Raw genomic sequence first — 24,338 nt, forward strand, 5'->3', positions numbered from 1 at the left:
TCAGCTACAGGAATTTTCATTCCAGCTGAAACTCAGCCTGACTCCGACTCTGCTTCCAGGAGCAACGCGGTGTTCCAGGCTCTGTAAAAATCCCCGTCTCTCTCAGCACCAAGCACAGCAGGGAGGGCACAGCAGCAAGCCAGGCCTGGCAGTCAGAAGGAAGGAATGGAAGAAAGGCTCCCAGGCCTTGCAGAGCTCCTGCTGCCTGCCAGAGCCCGCTGTGCCCGGAGCAGGCGAAGGCGTAGCACCCGGAGCACCCAGCGGGGACGGGGCCGCTCCGGGAAGGGACGGAGCCGCTGAGGGGACGGGACGGGGCCGCTCCGTTCCCGCTCCGCGCAGCCCTCCGGCCTCCAGGCCTGGCTGCCAGCAGCAGCCCTTCAGCTGCTCCCGAGATCTGAGCGCGGCTCTGCTCCTAGAAACTCGGCTGGCTTCATGCAGCACTTGGAGCCAAAGACATCTTGACTCTACCGAGTGGAACTGAATCAAGTGTACAGACAGCGCTGGGAAGATCCCCGAGCCACGTCCCCGCTCCTGCTATTGCCTCCAGAGCCAACATGCAGCCAGCCCCAACACAAGCCACAGCTGCACATGTAAAATCACACACACCGGGAACAGCCAGCATTCCTGGGCAGTAAACGGCCTGCAGTCACCTGAAAGGGGAGCTCTGAAACTAGAGCTGATTTATTTACAACAAAAATCAAACCAAAATATCATTTGGAGGCTATGCTTGGTCAAGCATGCATTTTAGAAAACTTTCCATTAAAAATTCATTGTAAAATAACAAAACAAACAAAAAAATTAACATAATTATTTCCATTTAAACTTAACGTTTGCATTACTTTGAAGGAAAAGCCTCAATAACTGTTAGGATCATGTCTGACTTTCAGTGGACCAAGCTCTGATTTGCAGAACTCTATTTTTCTCAAAGAAAACGGAATTGCTCAAATGCAGTATTTTTCTCCTTGTAATTTCCTTGACTTAGGAAGAAAAAAGCCAAGCCCCCAAAGAACACATTTTTAGCTCTTTCAAGTTTTACACACTTGGGGGGCAGCCCCTACCATTCCGCAGAGCAACCAGGCCAGTAAAGCCCAAAGTCCCTGCAGAGAGCAGAGCTCACAGTGCCTGTGCCTGCACAGGGGTAACTCTACCAGCTGGAACAGAAACCCAGGCTGGCTGGGACTGCTGCTTAAAAGGCTGTTTATTACACATACCTGGCTGACATTTTCAAACAGAAGTCAAAGCAAGAGGGTCTGCAGCTAACTGGGATTTTTTGCAGTTGTTGATTTGGAAATACTGTATTTGATGATGAATTCTGGATTTACGAGACTATCCAGGTATCCTCCTGAAGACAAAATATCAGGCACAGGTTCTCCTAAGAGGACTTTATTCCATATTTAACCTTACTATTTCTGACAAAAAAGTCTGCAGCTGTCCCCCCTCCTTTCAACAAATGCAGCCATTTTTCACTAAGAGTGACTCCTGTGGCTACATCCCCACTGTTACCCTTTTCAGTCCACCAACAGGTTCTCTCTTTTCAATAGATTGTTTTATCCAGCCATCAAAAGGTTATGAATTTTTCATCACAACTGAAAATGAAAGTTAACTGAACTTAATATTTCAAATTAAAAGAGTTCAATTATCAGTATGATTAAAACATTAATTATTTCTTTAAACTTCCTTACAGGTGTTATGGTTACATCACTGTGGTGTTTTCCCTCTGCCACAACTGGATCCTTCTTCTCAAATCCTGCCCTTAAAGTCATCATGTGCTATTGATTCTCATGCACAAACTAGGTTCTTTCATTAAATACTCTACATTCATAGGGTTTATAGTCCTTCTAATATGACTTTTTTAATAAAGACAAAAGTTTCTGTTGGAGCAGCAGCAGATAAAATGGGTTAGAAATGCAGCTGCACCAATCTGAACAAGGGAGAAATAAAAATATGTGTATTTTTTAAAAACAACAATAATCACACTTAACTCACCAGCAAGACAGTGCTGTGAATTACAGTTTAACTGCCCTTCTTGATCCAGTATAAACATTAGAAGCAAGCTGTGCTATGCAGGAGAGGGAAAAAGAAATTATCATGGCATGTTCTAGATCCCCTGATTCATCCTTCTTGGCAAAAGATGGAGTGAGTCAAAGCTGCTGTGTAGGAAGCAAGGAGAGGGAGGTGGGCTGAGCTGCCTCAGCACTGGCTGGGTCCTCTCAGCTAGGGTTTGAAAAGGGCTGCATCAAAGCTAATACATCATAACTCTTCAGGGCCACCTTTAGAAGCAGTGCTGCCTGCAGAATGTGCCTTCAGCCGTGGGCTTGATGGGGCACCTGGCTCCCTGCTCTGCCTGAATGCACGGTACAGAGTGCCAGAGTTGGACAGCTCTGAAACTTCCTTTTCACAAAGCCAAACATGGCTTTAACTAGAAACAGCATACACTGAATGCTCATAATTGGAGATAAAGAGGTGCAGCTCTGCCACTCCTCACTTTGCCCACAGTAGATAAGAGCAGCACTAAGACATTAGAAACAATCATTATCAGATCTACCTGGGTGTCAGATATAAACCTACCTTCATCTGCACTGACTCATGTCCAGCTGTAAAAATAGGCAACATCAGCTGTGGATCAAAGCTGCCTGATTGCTCTCACTAAGTAAAAATCACATCTGCCTTTCCAAAACACAATCTGTATAATAATGCAAAACCAAGTTGTTTTCCCTTACCTTCTGCAAAAGGTTCCCATTCATAAAATCGACCCATAAATGGCTTGTTATTGTATGATGCACACTGTACCTCTCTAATATTCCTGCTGCTTTCAGGACACATCTGTTTAGATTAAAAAAAAAAAAAGTAGCATTATAATCAACAGCAAAGTTATTTTTGCCTTCCTATTAATGAACTTTAGAAGGTTAGTGAAGGCATTGCAAAATTCTAATCCAGATGAATAATATAAACATCAGGAGACCTCTTAAAAACAGGTAACAAGCTGTGCTGTTAAGTAACAGTATCAAAAGTGCCTGTTGAAGAAAATTCATTTGAGAAGTTAATGGAGCAACAGTTCTATTTAAAAAAACAAATTAAAGCTTCTATTGAGCTGTCATTTTCCTCAGCAACAGCACAACACTTCAAGAAAAATTCAATATTAGATTAGAATTACTTCCTTTTCACAACAGCTTCACACATTTCATTATTAATGTTTTGGGCTCAGATTCAACAGAGTTGAAACACTCAATGTGCATGCTTCCATAACTTATTAAAAGTTCACCACAGCAGCTTATTCTCATCCTATGCTTCCATACCATATTTCCACTTTACCTTTTGTATTTCTACAGGCTGCTTATTACAGTCACTGCATGACTTTGCATTTCAAGGCATGCCTTCAGATCCCGAGCTCCTGCAACTCAGGATTTGGTACAGGAGTTTTGCAAACAAAGAACTGCTTTTATACAAGCACATGTGCACACACATGTATTGAGGCAGGGCAGGTGTTACAGGGGGAAGTGGCATCCTCCCTTGGGTCACCTGCAATGCACACCTTTGGCAGAGCAGCCTTGCTTGCATGTGAAGTTGATTTCAAAAGCAAATACAAGTTAAATACTTAATGACTTTGTTCTGCCTAAATCCTCACTGCAGTTACAGCAGAAGTTTACTCTGTGTGTGGGCACATACAAAGGGGAGAAAGGCTTCTACCAAATGCAAGGAGTTAATTAGAACAATTTCTATGCCTGGACAAAATAGGCAAGATTTGGGCACAGATGCAAATTTTTGCATAGCCTTTAGATAATAAAAATTACTACTAAAAATACTATTCAAAACCAGTAGAATTCACTTTAAGTACTTAACTAGAACAGCAGAATATTTTTTCTAGATGACATATCAATGGAAAGCTGGAGATAACATTATATGAAAACAGCATGGCTAAATAACTGTGTTTTCAAAGGGAACAGAAGAGAATCACTAAGAACAACTGTTGTTGCAACTGCAGAGAGTTCTCTTATGCCTGTATAGTAGGAAAGACTGGTTGTCTGCTGGGGAAGCCAGGCACATCAGAGGTCCCAGAGGAGTTCTTGCTTTGTATCCACCATCTCCCTCACAAGATGCTTGTAAATGGATCAAAGAGATGTCACAGTCAAGAGTTTTTGAGTGGGCTATAAACTGTACCAAAGACATGCCCAGGGGAAGGTTCATGGACTACTTTATCTTCTACTAAAATCATGCTAACAAATCTTCTAGAATAAACACAGTTTCTGACCAAGCAGCCATCTGTGCCTCTTCGCCCACCCTTCTGAGATCTCCAAGTACAGGCAAATACTGCTTTTTTCAACAAACCCTCTAATAAAAATTGAAACCCCACAAAACCCAAAAACAAAAAAACAAAAAGCCTTCCCTGAAAACAGGACTACGAACCACCACATTGAAAGGGTGGGACTAAAAGCCTTTCTAGTGCCAAATGCAGAAAGCAAAGCTATATTCCCACAGCTGAAGCACAGTTCCTTCTGTGTGTGGCACAGCAATGCAGAACACTTATTCAGCACAACCACCATCCCAGGCAAGGAAATGTATTTTTCAGGAAACCAATTATTGCACATATCCTAAAGGTAAAGGGACAGAACCTGAGCCGGCATACATTAAGGTCACTACACTAAATTACAGCAGAACAAACATCAGTTTGTACCAGCCAAGAACACAGCCTCAAGGGTTTCTTTCTGGAATGCTTTTCCCTTTTTTTTGGCACACGTTTTATACCAGCCTATTGTGAAGTTTAGTTGCTTCTTGTTTTTCCTTTTCTGACCCTTGAGCTCATGCTCTCGAGTACCAGTATTTCTGGCTCATAAACCATTTCCTGTACACTCTGCTCATACCAACTGCAGGCAATGTATGAGTAAAAATATCAAAATATTCATTGCTGTTGCCAACAAATAGTGACACCATCCCTTTTAAGATCCTTTTCATGTAGCTACAATTTCTGTTTTTAAACTTATTGCCCACAAGACAGAGACCTCAATGCTTTAAAGGAGGGCCAAAGACAGACAAATACACTGAACTCTGTGTGGATCAAGCAAAAATCAGAAGAACAGGCTAACTCAGAACATCTCTGCTACTTTAGAAGCCTCAACTCAGTTGTCCTTCCTTCATTTCATTCATCAAGGTTTAATTGCAATATAAAATTTTGAGGAAAAATCTGAGCAATCTGATCTGCAAAACACTTCGTTTTGTCCTTGATAGAGATTATATTCATTTATATCTTTAATGTCTTCTAAAATATTCTTTAGCTATGAAGTACAAGTAGGCAAAATTACTACAGTCCATGAATCACCAAGGCTTGAGAGTTATATTATACTGTATGTCTATCCTAGTTAACATCTATGCACCATTTACTAGCTCCACCTAAATTGTTAATGCACAGCTGAATGCAATGACAGTTTTATGCTGCCTACAGCTCAACCTCCCTGAAAATTAAATCCTTCAGCCTTTCTCAGAAGACCTTAGAGTGCCAGGCACTGTCTCTTGGCCTCTCTGGCTTTTTAGCACTTTTGTAGCCAGAAAACCACTAAAATAAAAGTATTATCCTGTACAATGAAAAGCGAAGCTTCAGTTTAGGGGCTCCCGTAGATCCTCATGTTTTATTTATTCCCTGAGAGGACAAGCTATTTTTACACTTCAATTTAATTACTATTTCTGTCATATCTAGACTAAAACTCCTAAAATACAGCAACAAGCATCTGTGATGAGAAGATGGCAAGCCCAAAGGCAGCTCCTATTTCCAGCGTCTAACAGTTGTCCCTTGCAGGGTTCACCATGGGCTTCCCAGCTCCCACAGGAGAACTGGGGCAGCCAGGACACAGCCCTGGGGCTGCAGGTGCTCCCCAGCTCCCACAGGAGAACTGGGGCAGCCAGGACACAGCCCTGGGGCTGCAGCACCACCCTCAGCTCCCACAGGAGAACTGGGGCAGCCAGGACACAGCCCTGGGGCTGCAGGTGCTCCCCAGCTCCCACAGGAGAACTGGGGCAGCCAGGACACAGCCCTGGGGCTGCAGGTGCTCCCCAGCTCCCACAGGAGAACTGGGGCAGCCAGGACACAGCCCTGGGGCTGCAGCACCACCCCACAGCTCTGCCAGCCAAGGGCAGTGTGCTGGAAGCAGCAGGCATGTTGGCATGGCTGCAGGTGAAGAATGTTCTCTGGCTAAGCCAGACTGCTAGGATTTAAACAGCCCAGATCTCTTTCCAAAATTTCCTAGAGACTTTTGGAATGAACTTTGCTGTAATATTTAACTTACTGTGTGATTCTCCCTCGGTTTCCCCTCACTAACATCAAGGCATTAAAATCGTGATGCCTGGTGGAGACTTGAAAACAGTGTTTTGGTGAACAAAATGTTGATTTTGATACAGGGCTTTGTTAGTGACAGATCTGGAATTTCATTTTTTTCCCCTCAAAAACTTTGTCCTGTGATTACTGAGGGAGTTATTAAGGGAGTCCTTTTAAAACCAGATCTAGGGAGGCCAAAGCAGCAAAAAATATACTTTGCATCTACTAAGATGAACGTAAGATTCCTTTATGTAGAGGCAGATATAAATTATCTAGAAATACATACTCTCTGCTGGGAGAGGCTTTTTTTCAGCTGTGCACTATAAAATTAGATACAGCATTTAGAATGCATAATTTTGTATGTTTTTAGATGATCCTTCTCCTACCTAAAAACTATGCTGCTTGGACAACACAATGACATAAATTTAGCAGGTGGGGCTGCACTCAGCAAAGTGCTTCAAAGTGCTGGATATTGGTATTTTCACACAGGGAAAGGTGTCTCAGAGCTGCTCCTGCTGCATTTGCACTCAGCTGTTTATAGGAGGACACCTCAGCTTTTCTTGCTGTGCCTTCAGAGCGTGAGGAAATCCCCAGCAGCAGAGCACTGCCCTGACCAGGCAGCAGCACTCAAGGGTCAGTTTTAGAAGTGTCCCTTTGTCTTGCTGGACCTCAGACCAAACTTGAAATGCACTGCACCTGCTGTCAATAGAAACTTTGTACTTTGGAAACAGTGGCTTTATTTATGCCTCAGTTTCTTCTGAAATATGCAGGTATGGAAGTCTGAGGGACAGCAACACACAGTATTCTCTTTGTCATGTACCATTAGAGCTTTCTTAAAATGACCTGCTAGTACAGTTAAAACAAAGAAACCACCCTGCTAGCTGTCTAGCTTTTGGTTAACATTTGAAAAGCACACTTTTGAACAAATCCTTGACACTTGGTTTAATTAAAGAAGTGCTGGCAAAACACCAGAAAATTATCAGTCTGCCAGCTGTGGGCTCGCATCTGCCATCAGCAAAGCTGTGTCAAAGCTGTGCTGAGATAACACTTCTGGAAATGTGTAAAGGGCTGATTTGGTCCTGAAACCACCTCTACAGGCAATTAAAACATTGACTAAGATTTTTGGCAATGCTTCATTCTTATGACCTACAGTAACTGGCAAATGCTTTTTCCAAGGCCCCATATCCCTTCCTGATCCTCCAGGTTCAGACATAATTCATAATTAATATTTTCTCTGTGTGCAAGACTACATGTTCAATTGAGTCCAAACAATCTAGTTGTACTCTTGTTTTCATTTCTGTAGTGGTTCTATAGAATCACATTCATCCTTTGGAATCCCAAAGGAAAAACACACCTCCAAAGAAAAATAATTTAAATACTTGTTTCTGAAACAGTAATCTGAAAATTGTTCTTTCCTTTGCAGAGTTTACTCTTAAATGTACTGTGTCCTTCAATATGCATGGTCTATAAACTCCAATTCTTTACACAACAAACTCACATCTGCAGTGAACTTTGAACTTCTGCTCTGAACTGCTGGTGTTTCTCCTGAAACCTACAGGACTTCCAAGTCCATGTAAGAAAGTGGAGTGCATGGTCCTTCAAATGTTAATTTTCCAGCTAAGCTGTTTCTCTTTGATAGCCAAGGGTTGTGCTTCCCACATAGGTAGTACCTCAAATCAAGGCAACCTAGTTTTGTTCAGCTGAACACACACTGAAAGAGAAAAAGGATCTATTTAAAATCCTGGAGACACTTATTTCCACAAAAGTTCTAATTTTATAAAATGTTAAGAGAACATAAAGACAACTGCCTGCCAACCAAGAAAAAAAATGTATATAAGGCATATTAAATGTGTCTAGATATCTGTGGCACAAAATACCAGACACAATTCAAAGGGAACTGATGCTCCTGAAAAACCAAAATGTGCAAGAAACTTTAAAATGCATGTGAAGAACAGCTCTACAGTAAAAACAGTGCTAGCCAGCTCTGGTTACAGTGCACAGCCACAGACAGCGCTCTGAAAATGTCTGGCCTGACATGCAATGAGAGTTTCCATCTGGGAATGCAGTGGTATCTGCACAAGTTTATGAGGAAGGAGCACCTGTACTGGCAGACTCTGCACTGCCTCAAGCCATGAATTTACACCTCGGTGTCTGCTGCAGTGCAGACAAGCAGAGTAATGACAGTCCCTGTAAACTCCAGTGTGCTGCACTCTCCGTGCAGAACCCATGGCAGCCACAGGGCATTGCAGCCTTCCTGTTCCCCCTCACTCCTTTCAAGGGCTGGTAAAGACCTCAGTTAGGTGTGTGCACAACACAAAATCAATGTACTTCTACCCAGATCCCATGCAGGGAGCACAGAGCTGGTGTCTGGATCAAGGAAGATGGGCCCTGGCAGAGCCATGGGGAGCCTGCCTGCCCCAGCCACCTGTGCCTGCCACTGCCATGGGCCAGGGAGCTGCTGCCCTCTCAGCCTGCAATTTCAGAATGCTTTGTTCCATTAATATTTCAGCTCTGCAACAAGAAGGCCCTCTGAATTTAACAAGAAAAGTCTTTGAAGTGCTCTCCAAACCTGATCTTTATTAGCTGCAATCTATACGACACATAAGGCATTAATGCATAATGTGGCAAGTGCATCTATTACTGCTTTATATTTTTTCCATTCTGTAGCACTTTACATCTGAAAATGCAGTCTGTCTAATAATGAGGAAGAAAGCTCAACCAAACAGATGGAAAAAGAAGCATTTCTGCTTAACTTCACAGGTTTGTGGCTTTTTTCTTTTTAAATTCTCACTGACAGATCCTTCTGATTAAACTGAAATAACTTATTTCAGATTTACAGCAACTTGTAAAAGATTCAAGTCCAGCTTTGGTTTTAAATAAAATCTTAGTCACTCATCCATCCCACACAAAGCATCTCCAATGACCTAATGTGCACAACTGGAAATGTTTGGAACTACTACCTTAGGAGGGGCTAATCAAGGAGCTATAATAGGAAAATTAACAGTACATTTCCTCAGCAATACCAAAAATGTGTCAAGAAAATACTCCAGCCTTGTTTAATGCTGAAATTTTACAAATACTATTCCAAAAAAAACTAAGCAACCAACCAACCAAAAAATTCTGAGAAACAATAAATGGTTTCTATGAGATGGAAGTTGAGCAGTTAGAAAATGGAAGGCAAATGCTGGAAACAGACCATGCTGGAACAGAGCATTATCTGCTGTAAAGCAATACACAAGTACATCCTGAAAGTCAGGCCTATGTCAACTCACACCTGCACACTGAAGACTGTTGCTAGTCTTTTTTGATCCAGCAAAAGACCAGATGACTGGTCTTTTTAAAGTTGGAGTTTTTTTAAATATAGTTACTACTTTACAGTCCCAAATTTCTTTTAGCACCCAGGCTGCTGAGCAAAGAGCTACTTCAGTATGGAGATTGGAGTTTACACAGAATATTCCTTCCATGCTCCCAAGCAAGCATCAAAAGCTTGCCATTTGCAGCAGAAATCATAACTGCTTTGTACAGCTGCTGTTCCCACTCTCAGCAGGGCTGTCACCTTTCTATATAAATATGTTGCATAAAAAAAAAATCCCACATATACAAGAATCCCTCCAATCAAATACCTGTTTATAGAAACACTACACAGTGCTCAGGGTGCCTAAACTGCAAGCTATTGCCTCATTTAATGGGAAATCAATGGAAAGCTACTTCCATTTCACACAGTCTTGTTCAAATGAAAAATGCCTTAACATGGAAGCTTTCAGCTTCATCATCTTGTATTGTCTCATCTGTCTACATTATTCAAATACACCTGCAAAATGGAACATGTTTTATTGTCCTTCTCAGAACATGGGAGGTATATGTACTGAGAATAGTTGCTTTCATATACTAGCAATAGCCTTCTTTATACCAGAAATATCAGCCACTCCAAAATCCTCTCTGCAAGGCACCACCAATATCAGCTATCAAAGACCCTGAGACAAACTCATGCCTGATGCATCTTTAGTAAAATTTACAGACTTTAAGCAAAGTTGATGTATCTAGTCCTCATGGTTTGTAATTTCCTAATTATGCCACTGTGCTATGACATCTACTCTAGAGTTTCCAGCAGTATTTTATTACATTTTTATAAAGTATTGTTCTTGGAGCTGCCTGCTCTTTCTGGGGAGCAGTTTTTATGTGACTCTCATTCTACCAGCTTCAGCAGCGGGCAGGAGTAATCCTCCAGCAGTTTTCTCTATGAAAGCCCAATCAACTTCAATGGAAACTCAATTTCATGCATTCCACTTAGATGACTGCTCATTGTGTGGGAGGAGGCACCACCTGAATGGTTCCGGCAGGAGGACTAAAAGGTTAAGGAAGTTTCTGATTGGTATTACAACGATAATCTACTTTTTAATTAAAAATTCATACTGCAGCAGTAATCACAATATTTTTAGAGAATGAGCTCTAGTCTAAGTAACAGCCAGGCAACAGAAATGTCAGTGTGGTGCTACATGAGACAGAAACATACAGGCAAATGTACAGCTGTTACTACAGCCAGGGGGAATTTGAAATAAGTCTGTTGGGACAATTTGTTTTGTTCATTTTTGTTAGAAAAAAATAAAATCTAGGATGTGGAACAATTTATTTTCCACAAAAAGTGAACACCTTTAGAGCAATGTAAATGCAACTTAAAAACAACTTTGAGCTTGCAGGAACCCAGTCTGGAAACAGAAATTGCAGCATTATTCAGATTTTAGAGTTCATGTTTCCATCAAAAATGAGTTTCTGATAGAACACACATTTAAACTGTTTCTGTGATATATTCTTTCCTCCTAGGTCATATACTTCAAAGAAAAAGAAAAAAAGCACTTCAAACCAACTAGCAGATACATTTGTCTTATTTTAGAATGGTTTAATATAGCTGCAGCTGGTAGCACTGTCCATTTACTGATGAGTTTGTCCAACTTTAGCCCCTCAGACTAAAACTTTCCACTCCTGTTATCTGTTTTAGTCTTTCTTTTTTTGACTGAAGCATTTCATCCCAGAATGAGCCCAAAGGAAAACAAAAGGAAAAAGTGTCTTATTTTTTGCCATGCTGCCATATTTCTGACTTTTTTTTTCCTAATGTAACTGCCCATTCTATTTTAATGAGTGAAATTATGTCAGCCAGGAAAATGGGTTTTTTGTCAAGAATACACCCTCTGCTTTTTCTATGGAAATCCACTCAAGTATAGTGCTGATAATGTTCTTTGTACACTTCCAATCAAAACTTGTTAAAGTTTTGCATCTAACCTGGAGGAACAATCTGTTCACAAGTCTGCTCCATACCTGAGGCTCAAAGAGGGTGAGCAGCTTTCCAGCTGTTATTGGAAAGTGCTCCTCAGGTCTGCAATAGGGCAAGGACTGAAAATGAAAAATCTCTCTTCTGTCTTTAATAACCACTTGAGCCTATACCTAAAATGCATGGAATACTTCGGAAAAACAGATAAATCTGGGGACTGACATTCAAGAGATGAGCAAGTCAGCTGAAGAAGGTACTGAGAAGAAGAAAGTGAAACTAGGAGAAACTGCAAAGAAGTGGGAAACTGAGTAGAAAGAGGAGAGACTGGAGGCAGAAGAGATGGGGAGAAAAGATGAAAAATATGAGACAAGGTACTAAGGAAGTGAGAAGTGTGACTGAGGAAAAAATACAGTGGGACAGCTCCAGGCAGAGGAAGGAGCAGAGATAGGCTGTCCCTGCAGAAAGGGCAGGAACACCTGTGGTCAGAAAGAGCCAAGCACAGCCCAGGGAAGCATTTCACTGCCCTGAGGGCAAACTCCCTGTGCCAGTGCCTCACCTGCAGTGATCTCATGAGTTCTGTGAAGACTGATGCATCTCATTATGGCATTCTGCTTTTGAAGGCTTTTTTTTGTTTGTTTAAACACTATAATGTAAGTCACAGGGCCTTAAAAGAATGTTTAATCTCAAATTGGAAGAGGCTGTCCATGCAATTACTGTATCACTTGGCTCCTCCTGCCTGTGAGGTCCTGCTCTCAACTCCATGATTGCATACCATGTTCCCCATATGACCTCTGACTCATTCAGTGTGCAGAATGGACTCACTCTGGGGAATGTTTAGCTGGAAGGGTTATTTACATAATCTCTGTCCCATTCACTGTAAAACCTGATAGGTATAAATGGGCATACAGAATAAGGAACATGAAGGACAGTCTGCAGTTTCTGGAACAGCTACTCTACCAGTTTTGAAGGGAAAAAAGTCACCTATGGTGCAATTACTTAATCCAGTCCTTTTCAATTTGTGAACTATGTACTTTCTGGTTTGGGGTCTGACTGAAAACCTCTGGACTTGTTTTACAAATGAGCTGCCAAATCATAATTACAGTTTTGGCAATGCAAATTCTGCTTTGACTATTGCCAAGTGATAAATATGATACTGAACATGGGGAAAAAATTCAATTCAAACTACTTGACAAGCAGCACTAATTATGGAACACTTCTCTTAAATCTCATTCTTCCACAGGGCAGCTCCATTTCTTACAACATTTTAGGTCTTGCTGTCACACAGCAGCTTTGTGAATTTTAAAGCAAACACTGCAGTAATAGTATCAACAACTAGTCCTTAGAGAAACCTTTTTTCTCACCTTCTGCAAGGAGCATTTTTAAGGCAGGGAGCCAAAGGCTGAATAAAAAGAGAATAACATTGAGTACTGTATCAGTCATAACTAAGCACTTGATCTATGCAGGGACCTTGGGGTAAAATTTACATTATCAAGTAATTAAATAGTTTTCTTAACACAAGAGTTACCAGAGGATTGCTCACAAAACTCCAGTTCTGAAAGCTCTAAACTTCTGCAAGTTTGACTTTGTCCTTTAAATGGCATTTTGCTGCTCAAACTAAAACATGACATCATCCAAAAAAACTGTCCTCAGAAAGTCACCCAAACTGAGGTCTCAAAAAAGCCATCAAGACCACCAGCATTCCTTGCTGTCTCTAACAAATGAAGATACAAACAGAAGTTCAGGAAAAGCAGTATGTGGCTTGGCTGGCAACTTACTGAATGCTGCAGCCAAAGGCCAAAGCTGGTTTGCAGAATGTGGCAGGGGATGTTTCCCTGGCCTCTTCCCCCACAGACCACCCAGTGCCTCCAACACTGCTTGACAGGTATAAACCACACAGGATTGGTCTTTCCACCAATGTAAGTCAAGAGTTTGAAGATAAACAGCCTTACTAACTTATCACTAGAAAGAAGCTCTGTTTCACTAATTACATGTGTATGTCTCTACATGTGCAATGTACTGCCTGTGTTACATCTGGAGAGACACCACAACTGATGAAGCAGATGAGACAGAGCACACCAGACTGGTTTGGGTTTTGCTGTTATTTTTTAATCTCACCACAGTTTCAATTATTTCTGGGGTTTGCATTGTTCTGTAAGCACTTAGCTCTTAATGTATCATATGCAAAGGTTTGTTTACCTGCTCTGGGCACTGCAGGGCTTGCAGTGCCAGGTTTCCTTTGGAGCACTTCTGAGGGAGAAGCTTTGGACTTCATCCCTAGTCTGTGGTTAGGCAACGCAACACATGCTTGCTAGACATAATTTGATGTTTGTATTTCCTAACTTTCTACACAAATTTTGGCAAGTTTCTCTTTCCATGCCCTGCTTAAAAATTCTAAAATTAGATACCAAAAAAAATCCAAAACAAACACCAACCAAACAAAAAACCATACCAAAATAAAACAAAATAAAGAAATAACCAACATCCCCTCTTTCCTCAAAACCCACAAAACTAAAACTAAAAACTTGACAGCACCACTAACAGACAGTTTTTTCAGTACACATAGCTTAACTTTGGCATTTTCTCCTGCACTTCCTTCTTCCTCTACTCACCTTGGTCAGTACAAGAGAGGACTGGGACTGTACTGGTGGTAGTTTCCTGCAAGTTCCTGTATTCATGTAATATATGTTCTTTTCCTGCTGTCTGCCCTGAAAACATCTTAAACTTATGCACTGATATCAACAATAACTGAACTAATCTCTTAAAAATACCATGAAAAAGCTACACCTTTCATGTGCCAAGCAGACACTGACATCTGACAGACCATGTTTTTATACCTGAAATTAATGGGAATAGTTAACAAATATTCATCAAAACCGCATTAACAAGTTTTTTGTAAATTAATCATGACATTTGCAGCCTCCTCTGCTTTGAAAACCTGGATACAATTAAACTGACATATGAATAAAAAGCACATTTCTTGTTCAAATTATGTGAGTGTTGAAAAATTCCACACCGGAATTTCAGACAAACACTTTTGTCAATATGAATTGACAAGAAGAAACAAAGACAAGCTGGAATGACTTCAAATCTCTCCCACAACACTTGCCTATATTGATAAATGACACTACTCAAATTTACAATGCACTGTTAAACAAAACTACAGATGTATCAGGAATGCAACCATCTGGTTACAACTCAGAAGTCCCAATTTTCATTGATGAGCTTCCTCTTTAAAACTTGGCACAGAAGTTACATCTGAATGATAACCAGGCAACCTAAATCACCCTGAGTCCTGTTCTACTGCAGAACAAAAACCCCTATTCCATTTCAACAGGCATCCCAATGAAGTTTCCAAATCACTCCACAGGATTTTAAGTGCTAATGCTGCTATTCATAACTGATGAAGTGATGGAATAACTGTGGATCTTTTTCCTCTTTCCTCTTCTCCAAGACAGATGTATTCCATTTAGTCTAAGAATTAGCAAGGTAACTTCTCAGACAACTCCAACTGCTACATGAAACCTCCCATTCAAAGTTCACCAGGAAGTTAGGAAAGAAGAGCTTTAGGCAACTGATTTGTGTTTTGATTTTGAGGCACTTAGATGAATTTCTCACATTTTTATGTCACACTGCCATTACACAAAAGTAAGTCTGAATCTTCAGCTCTTCACAGACACAAATTCACTCCACTTGAGGCAGACTTCTCCAGCTACATCATGCAACAGGCTCAGAACTTCAAAATAAACCTCAAAGAAGAAGAAACAGGCAGCTCAATGCATCCTGCAGTACCATGAAATACTGAAGTACTACGGTTAACCAGAGCTTCTGAACTACTCTTATGCATTAAAAATTAAGAAAATACATATTGGGAAGTTGACAGAGTCCATGGAAAATCCAGCTCCCTGAGCGTTCAAGCTAAACCCCAAACATATCAATGACACTGAATGTTTGAACTGGCTAACTCTAACACATTTAGTGGATTTTTTATCACTGATACATAATCTCAACCTTTGCTTTCCAGTGGAATATTTCTGTTTTATCGTCTTAAGGTGTTTATTCTATTCTAAGCTCTACTGTATTTTATTTATATCTCACTGCCCTTTAATAAAGTCAAAGACCTCATCCATAAGAATGTTACAGATCCCACTGGTCACTCCTCCCTGACCTGGAGAATACAGGACCTGGCTATAGCCATGTATACATTACCAAATTTTAACCTGCACTTTCCTTTTGGTCTGTGCTTTTATAGCTCTTGTCACAACATGGCATGACTCCTGGACTTCTAGATGTTTGAAGTGGCTTAGATTTATTGATCAAACCAAGTAATTCAATTTTCAATTAAAACCAACAAGCCTCTAGACATCAAGGTTTTCTGAATTGTGTGATTTTGGACTTACTATGAATATTTTACTACATTAGTAAGTAATTAACCTAGTAATAATGAATTTATGTAAAACAGCCAACTCTGTATTACTGCCACAAGTAGAGTTTATGTAAAACAGCCAACTCTGTATTACTGCCACAAGTACAGAGCACACTTGCACAATAAAACCCTTGGAGAGAGCTTTAAAAGTTACTCTGACATACTTTTCCTGATGACTTATGGCAAACAGTTTCCCATAATTATTTAAGCTCTAATAAGAATGTCATCATACAAAATACTTTCTAATGCAGGATTCTCAGCTGTTGAAGGGGATGTCACATAACCACAGTGCAGAGATACAGAGGGAACAAGTGTGGTCCAAGAGTTCCATCAAAGATGTTTCTCTGTGACTTTTGTACACAAATGACAACTGATCAAACTACATGAGACCCTTTACAAGCAATATCCCTGTGCCAGCCTCTGGTAAGTTCAGCCTGTACTGGTGACAAATCATTCTGAATTAATATTTACACACTTCTGCTGCAAATAGCAAAACATTCAAAAGGAAGGACAGTACAGCCCAAAGTAATACAAGCTTTCAATAAGTTTCCTATACACCCACAGAATGTCAGACTACCAAACCTACACACAATCCCACAGTGTTTGCATGGAAAATTCCTCACATAAAGTCAAGTTTCAATTTCCTCAGGAAAAGATATGTCATCTTAACCCCACTTTGCCACTTATGTCAAACACCTACTCTATACAAATCTCAAAAGGAGAATAAATAAACCCTACAGTAACTCCTTGGGAATAACAAGGGGCTTTTCAGTCTTAAAAAAAAAAAAAAGTTCACCCAAGAAATACATAGGCTTTTGTTAGTCTTCACCTCAATGTGTGAGCATCCCAACTACATTAAAGAGTGCACACTTGCAGCACCCCATATCAATTCTGAAAAGACTTGTCTGGGAATTATGTTTTCTGTTCCATACAAAATTAAACATTTCCATTTCGACCTTAGCTAAAACTTGAAGCACTGGAAATGTTCAGTTTCTATAGAGTGGAAAATTTTCAAAACTGCTTGGGCAGAACACCAGTGAGCTGGTGGATGGCCCAAGACCCCAGGTGCCAGGGGACCCTGCCAATGCCTACCTATATCCTTAGGTGACAGAAAAGCACATCACTGTTTAATGGACTCAACACATTCCTGCAGAATGTAAAACCTCTTTCCATTTCCAAAATTGTCTTTTCAGATATTTCCTATTCCCTGCTCAGGTGCCATTCTCAAAAGCTCTGCATGCAGGAGCACAGATCCAGCAGAGGACTCTTACTCAGAACCAAAAGCCAGCTTTTCCATAGCTTTGCTACCACATTAATAGCAGGCACAGCTGGAGAGGCAGTCATTGTCTTCTGGTCCTATCTAGACACTTCTCCACAACACAACTGGCTTCTTGCTAAACACCAGTCACATCAAATACTGATAAAAACAGCACAGTGTAGCAGGAGACATGACAGTAATTCACATGAACCAGTGGCAATCTAGCAACTGGGAATGGAACTGGACCCAGTCAGCAAAACTTCATCCATAAATATTTCACCGAGCCCTCAGGAGTTACTCTTTCATACATTTTACCTTGACTGTTCCAAAGTCCTATATGAATTTGGCCAAAAAGTCACACCTCAAGCCATAGCTAATGAAAATTCAGATTTTACATCTATTTAGTATCACTCTTCATGCAGAAACCGTGGGAGAACGGATTGTGCAAGAACAGGAATGGGGCTGTGGCTGATCCCTGATGGGGTGCAGCTGTGTAAGGCAGGTGAACAGATTTGAAGAAGAAGCCTGGAATGCTGATGTGTATTCACCAACAACAAAAGAGTAAAAGGGCACACAGGTGTTATGCATGTGAGAAAAAAGGTATAACAAGTGGTACTGGGAAATAAAGGGCATCAGTTGTGTGCCCACTGTTATGAACCTCCCTTAAGCAGTCTGGAATATCCAGAAGCCTGAAAGCCTGGAGTTGGTTTACAAATATATTCTCACGTTCAGGCACTCCTGAAGAGCTAGTGCCTTGGCAATGCTCGAGACAATTAATTACAGAAAGTGCTCAGTAAACAAATCCATTTGAGTTGCTTCCTTTGTTCTGGTGACAAACCACACAAAGAAGGTTGAATTCAAATTATACTTCAACCACACATACATATAATTCCTTCTCCTTTAATGCAGACAGAATTAAGGGAGATTTACTCACCACTTCCCTATTTCTGAAGGAATTGAGACCACATTGGAAGAATCCTATTATATTGCAGGTAGCTTATGGTTTCAGTTAGATCAGCCAGAGCTGTTTGTGAGGTAAGGAGAGATGTTTGCTGCCTATTTCCTGCCAAAGAGGGAGACAGGCAGCTGTGTGTTCTGAGGTGAGCTTGCATGCAAGGTGCTGAACAGGGGAAGCCACTTATATAATAAGAAAATAGGTTTAACGACCTGCAGGAACACTTGAACAAATACAAGCACTTCCCAGGCTCTCCCTAACCAAACATCACGAGTTTACCTTTAATGAATCAATCTGTCAGTCATGTGAAATGAGTTCAGCTATCAATGAAAAAACAATAAATGTACAATAATGAGGAAATGACCTAATGGACCAAGACAGATAAACTTAATTTGTTATTAATTAGTTGCCCTCAGGAGAAACTGTAGAGGGAGTGGCCAAGCACCAGGATAAGGGTTAACAGAATACTTCAAATAAGTGAGATTTTCAGTTTTGGTGTGTTCCAGGAAGAATCAAAGAAAGAAATAAAAATATACTGTTCTCTGCTTGCTGGCAAGACCAGTGGTACATGTCGCTGCGGATAAATTAGATTAAAGCCCGCGTGCAGAAGCATTTAATCAGGAAGAACAAGCAAACAAAGTGAAACACTATCAGCCTTGTTTGGTTCTCATCCTGGCCTTACACTAAAACCGTTCTTAGCAACTTCTTTTTTATAATTACATTAATTACCACATTCTGGGGAGCAAAATAGTCCTGAATAGCAATTACAGCCTCTCCAAGGCTAATAGAAACACTACTAAATAAAGAATATAATTATGAAGAGTTCCATGCCTAGGAGAAACTACTTCAGCTACAATTTCTCTTTGCTATTAAGTCTCCTGTATAACAGATTTCTTTATAATTGTATTTATACAAGCAACAACGGCAAAGAGGCAGCAGCAGTGGGCTCATCTTTGTTTCCTCTTCATCTGTTGAATTCTTCTGTTTAAATAGCAGATTCTAAAACTAACATGAAAATATTTTCACTCCTGTTCTCTTCCATCAAAAGAAATCTGCCAATGGCCAAAGCACTCACCATGCTGACCTGTCCAACCACTGTCCAATTCACAAGCTCACTGCCCTCTACTCTGCCGCCCTTTTGCCATTCTCAGCAAACGCTTTCCACAAACCTTCCTTCTCCATACCTTAGCAATCTCAGATTGCTTCTTTCTTCCACCTCATTTCTAACTTCCTTTATCTCTTACCCCTTGCCCTCTTAAAAGACCATTTCCTGGAAACAATTTTGTCACATTAAGTCAGGCAGAATACTGTCCAACTTTGTGCACTGATGTGTGAGGGATGAAATAAAGACTGGGACATTTGTGTATCGCTTGGACACAGTGAGCAAATTTAGCTCAGAAAACTTTCCAAATTAATGCCCATGCACTAAGGTCATTTCCCATTTCCTTCAAAAAACAGAAAGTGTTTTTCAAAAGAGGAATTTGTCCCAGAGACTATTCTCAGAGGCTCAAATTAGCCATTCATGTTTTCCATTCCAGACAAATACACTAAAGCTTTCTTGACATTAGGTCCTTTCAATCAACTGCTCCAGTCTCAATCAATGGACTCTATTCAGAAATAAAGCAAGAGTCATAACTAAGAAGCAAAAAGAAACTCATCTGATTTGTTTAGGTTGTGTTTTTGTTATCCTGTGTTCCATTGTTGCATATTCCACTATGCAGGTACCACTGAACAAATCAGGATTTCTAGGAGGCAGAAGAATCAGATGTTCACCCATCCAAAAAAATACGGCCTGTCATGTCAGCTTATCCAGATCTCCTGACTATTCTGCTTCTAATATCCAAATACAGACTTCTGCATCTTTGCAACACTAAGTTAGATTAGAAGGACCAATAAGAAAAAGGTATTAGGAAGACATACTTTGGGAAATACTAAAAGGGCCCAGCAGAAACTGGAAATTTTAGCAGGATGGAAACTACTAATGGGGACAAAGAACAAAACCTCACTTGCCTCCCACGTACAATGGGAGACTGCCTGGAGCATGGAGCTACACCCAGAAAAACATTCTGAACCAAATAATAACAGATTAAGTTTTATTTAAAAATTAACACAGAACAGATTTTCACTCCAATAAATTAGGAAGTTAAAATCAAAGCATGTAGAACTGAATGCTGGTAAAAGTATAATCTGAAACAGAATGCACAGAGCACCACAAAAAGTACTGGAGTGGTCCAAGCTACTGGGAGCTGTCTCTAAATGCTGTTTAGGGGTGACAGTGGTGGTTCCACCCAGGTTAGGTGACAGGTACCCACTAAAGCCACTCAGTCATTCCTCAACTGAACAGGGAATGGAAAATATAACAAAGGGTTAATGGGTTGAGATAAGGATCTGGAGAGATTACACACCCATTACTGTCATGGGCAGAACAAACCTGACTTGGGGAAATTGACTGAATTTGAATTAACAATCAAAATCAGACTTTTAATGAAGTTAAACAAGTCTTAAAAACACCTTCCCCCTAGCCCTCCCTTCTTCCCAGCTCTACCTCTTTGCCTCAGTGGTGTAGGGAGACAAAATGGGGGTGATAGCTCAGCACAGGGGTTATGGTCACTTCAGCACAGGTTGTTTCTGCTGCTGCTCAAAGATAAGAGTCCTTCCCCTGCTGCAGCACAGGGTCCATCCCATGAGACACAGTTCTCCACAAACTCCTTCAATGTGAGCACACCAAGGGCTACAGCTCTTCACTCACTGCTCCTCTGTGGGTCCCCACAGGGTCACAAGTCCTGCCACCAAACCTGCTCCACTGTGGGCCCCTCTCTGTCCGTGGAGCTGCAGGTTCCTGGCAGGACCTGCTCCAGCAGGGCTATCCCATGGTGTGACAGCCTCCTCAGGGCACCACCTGCTCCTGTGCCCTCCATGGGCTGCAGGGCCAGGGCAGCTGCACCATGGGCTGCCCCACAGGCTGCAGGGCAATCTCAGCTCCAAGGCCTGGAGCACCTCCCGCCCCTCCTTGTCCACTGACCTTGGCCTCTGCAGGGCTGTTCCTCTCACACATTCTCACTCTGCTCTCCTGTGGCTACCTCACACCTGCACAACAGCTTTTTCCCTTCAGAATACAGGATCACAGGGATGGTACTGCCATCCCTGATGGGCTTGGCCTTGGCCAGCAGTGGCTCCATCCTGGAGCTGGCTGGCATTGGATTCCCTGCTGGACATGGGGGAAGCTTCTGGCAGCTTCTCTGCCACACCTGCACTCCTCCCCTCTACCAAAACCTGGCCATGCAAACCCAACACACTCCACTCCTCACCACTGTGAATCACACACTTAAGAATTGCCATTAAAATCCACATTCATCACACAGAAAACAAAATAACGTCACAACACTGAAGGAAAGTGGAAAATGTACACTAAATTCATTCCCTTGTCCCTTCACCACAATTACAACTAGAATTTCTCACCATTATTGTATTCTCTGACATTGTTCAGACCATGTTTGTCCCTCTCTCAATTATTATACTTATCTCAAATTCCTTCATGCTCCTGGGTTTCATCAAATTAGAACTGTACATATCAGTAGATGAAGTGACTGATTAAAGCCCTTGAAGGTACAGTATTAGGTAGCTGTAATATTACAGATCTATTTTCAGTATTCCCTAAAATAAGTTCACAAAAATAATCATTAAATTAATTTTTTAAAAAATTCAACCTAACTCAATGATTAGGTGAACATTTTGCATACTAGGGAAAACCAACAGCTCTCAAACACACAAAACACAAGAAAAGCAGACTTACATTTGTGTTGCAGAGTTTGTACTGCTTGTAGGCACCAATGCAGACGATGGCTGCAGCCCTCTGGGGCTGGGGCTGGCCCTGCAGGGCCTGAGGGCCGGAGTCACCGCCGTGGAACAGGCTCTGAGACACAGGGAACGAAGGGGACTGATAGACCGAGGGCCCCAGGACTTGGTGTCCTGCCTGAGGCCCCCCTGGCTCCTGGTAGAGGCTGCCATGCTGCAGGGAGGGAGCAGCAGCCTGGCTGTAGGGGCTCAGGAGGCTCGGGCTCTGCTGGAACAGGTGGCTCCTGGACGATTGGCGCTGCCGCCGCAGCTTCTGGGGCTGCTGGCCAGTGTCAGTTTGTAAAGGTAAAATGTATGGCACCTTCCCATAGCCATACTTCCCTGGACCAATGGGATTTCTGTTTCTGCTTCTAAAAACGGAGAGAGACAGAGAGAGAAAACAGTTACTGACTCCATAAGCAAAGGAGCAGTTAGATATTTACAGGACTTATCATAAATATGACTAAGATGTAGACTAGCTTGATCTATTAGGAATCTCAGAAGGCCTTGATCCTAACACTGCAGTCTGACAAGTAAGCTGGCAAAAACCAGTTCAGAGTAATGAGTGAATACAGCTATTCTGGGTGACACTTGCAGCTCAGGAAGGGAGACACCGTTAAAGAAAAAGAATTTGCTTTCTGTACATAAAATACATTTATGTTTTTAATATATATGCAAAACTGACTTGAACTCCAGTGAAAGCCAGAGATTATAAATTGACATAACTATTTTCTAGAAACAGAAGTGCTGCAGATGTCAGGCAGCCACCAGATCAAAGGGACCTTTCTTTGGGTTTGTTTTTATTTGGGTTTGTTTTCTTCCCAAGTCTTATATTCTCCCAGGACTCTTGCTAGCTGGGAACCCTAAAAGTCATTTACCTCCCATCCCAGCCTTATAGCCACATGGGGCTTTTAATCAATCTTCCTGGCTCAAGATGTGTGAACCAGAGTGCTGATTTGCCCTGGCAGATAAGCAACCAGCACTCTTGAAGTGTTTATCCCTGTTAATCTGCTCTGTGACCATGACAGTCATTGTTGAGGGAAGCTTTTGGTAGTTACAGCACAGAGAGCAGTATAATGGGTTTTGGTATTAAGGGAGGGAAAGAAAAGCTTCCCATAACTATACAGGAGAGGAAAGAAACAGAACCCCTAAGCCTTGTCCTACTTAGCCAGACCTAAACAAGAGTGAGATTACACAAAATTAATTTTTCTGTTGCTCCCTAGGCTAGAAGAAGAGCAAGACAGAATAAGAGGAAAGAAAGTACTCAACAATACTTGCAGCCAACTAGGACAAAAAGGGGGGAAAATGCCACCAAGAATGGAGTTACCATCTAAAGGTAAATTACTGCTAACAGAAAAATATTTGTAGAAAAGCATTACGTAATTCATGTCAGCCCACAGTCAGCAGCCATCTCTGATCTCCTGTGTTCATCTCCAGCAGAGGCAGAACAGCTATTTAATGCAGGCCTGAATCTCCTTTCTTTGGGCATAATTCTCATATACACATACACCTCTTTGATTGCTCAGACAAATCTCTTTAGCACTTTGATAACAAAAATGATGGGTCCCTTTAAACTTAAGCCAACCTAAATATATTCTTTATTTCAAATAATACATTTGCCCAGACAAGTAAGAAAATCAGGTTTTGTGCTGTTAATGTAAGAGTTGTAGCAAACATCATGATGATGATGATGTAGCATTTTTACTGTTGTAACTTCTAACAATTTCTCTTATGCTGAGAATATGTCAGCTGTGAATAATACAAACTGGCCCCTCTTAGCACATTTGCAGTGTCAAAAAGGAATCTGGTTGCCATAGCTTTTTCTAATTTTAGCCATAAGCAAACGTGTGCCTTGGCAAATCAGTGCATTATCACTGCCTCACAGCCTTCATGCTAAGAACAGTGCTTTGAACCTCAAGTGGTCTTCAAGACTGAAGCACTTTCAGAGCCGGTGGGCTGGTTATTTATACTGAATAGAAACCCTCTTTGAACTAAGGATATACAGTGTCTTTAAAATACACAGGTAAGATTGCAAATTTCCTGGGCCTCCACCTCTTCTCTTAAGTGCTCTTTACACAGCCTTTCTCCAACATACCTTTTTCATTTTTCCCTTTTACCATCACTTCCTCTCTCCTTACATTTCTCCCACTGCCTCTAAATGAAAGTTCCCTGGCTTACTTCCAGCTGAAGCACAACTCGTTTTCTTTCTCTTCTGATGTCAGGCAGAATAAAGATTGTATTTCCATGAGCTTTTCAGCATTTCATTTATCTTATCTCCTAGTATCAAAGTACTTCTCT

General features: G+C 41.3%; 1 protein-coding gene across 2 annotated transcripts in view; it reads right to left on the reverse strand.

The window, feature by feature from the left end:
* The window catches only part of THSD4 (thrombospondin type 1 domain containing 4), a 236,352-nt gene that overhangs the window by 166,822 nt on the left and 45,192 nt on the right, over nt 1-24,338 (reverse strand). For both annotated transcript variants that reach the window (XM_059482062.1, XM_059482063.1), the window contains exons 5-6: nt 22,000-22,411; nt 2,721-2,823 (exon numbers count right to left, since the gene is read on the reverse strand). In XM_059482062.1, coding sequence (XP_059338045.1) covers nt 2,721-2,823; nt 22,000-22,411 — 515 coding nt within the window. The remainder of the gene's footprint in view (nt 1-2,720; nt 2,824-21,999; nt 22,412-24,338) is intronic.

The sequence above is a fragment of the Ammospiza nelsoni genome, chromosome 14 (genome assembly GCF_027579445.1).
Source record: "Ammospiza nelsoni isolate bAmmNel1 chromosome 14, bAmmNel1.pri, whole genome shotgun sequence".
NCBI classification, from domain to species: domain Eukaryota; kingdom Metazoa; phylum Chordata; class Aves; order Passeriformes; family Passerellidae; genus Ammospiza; species Ammospiza nelsoni.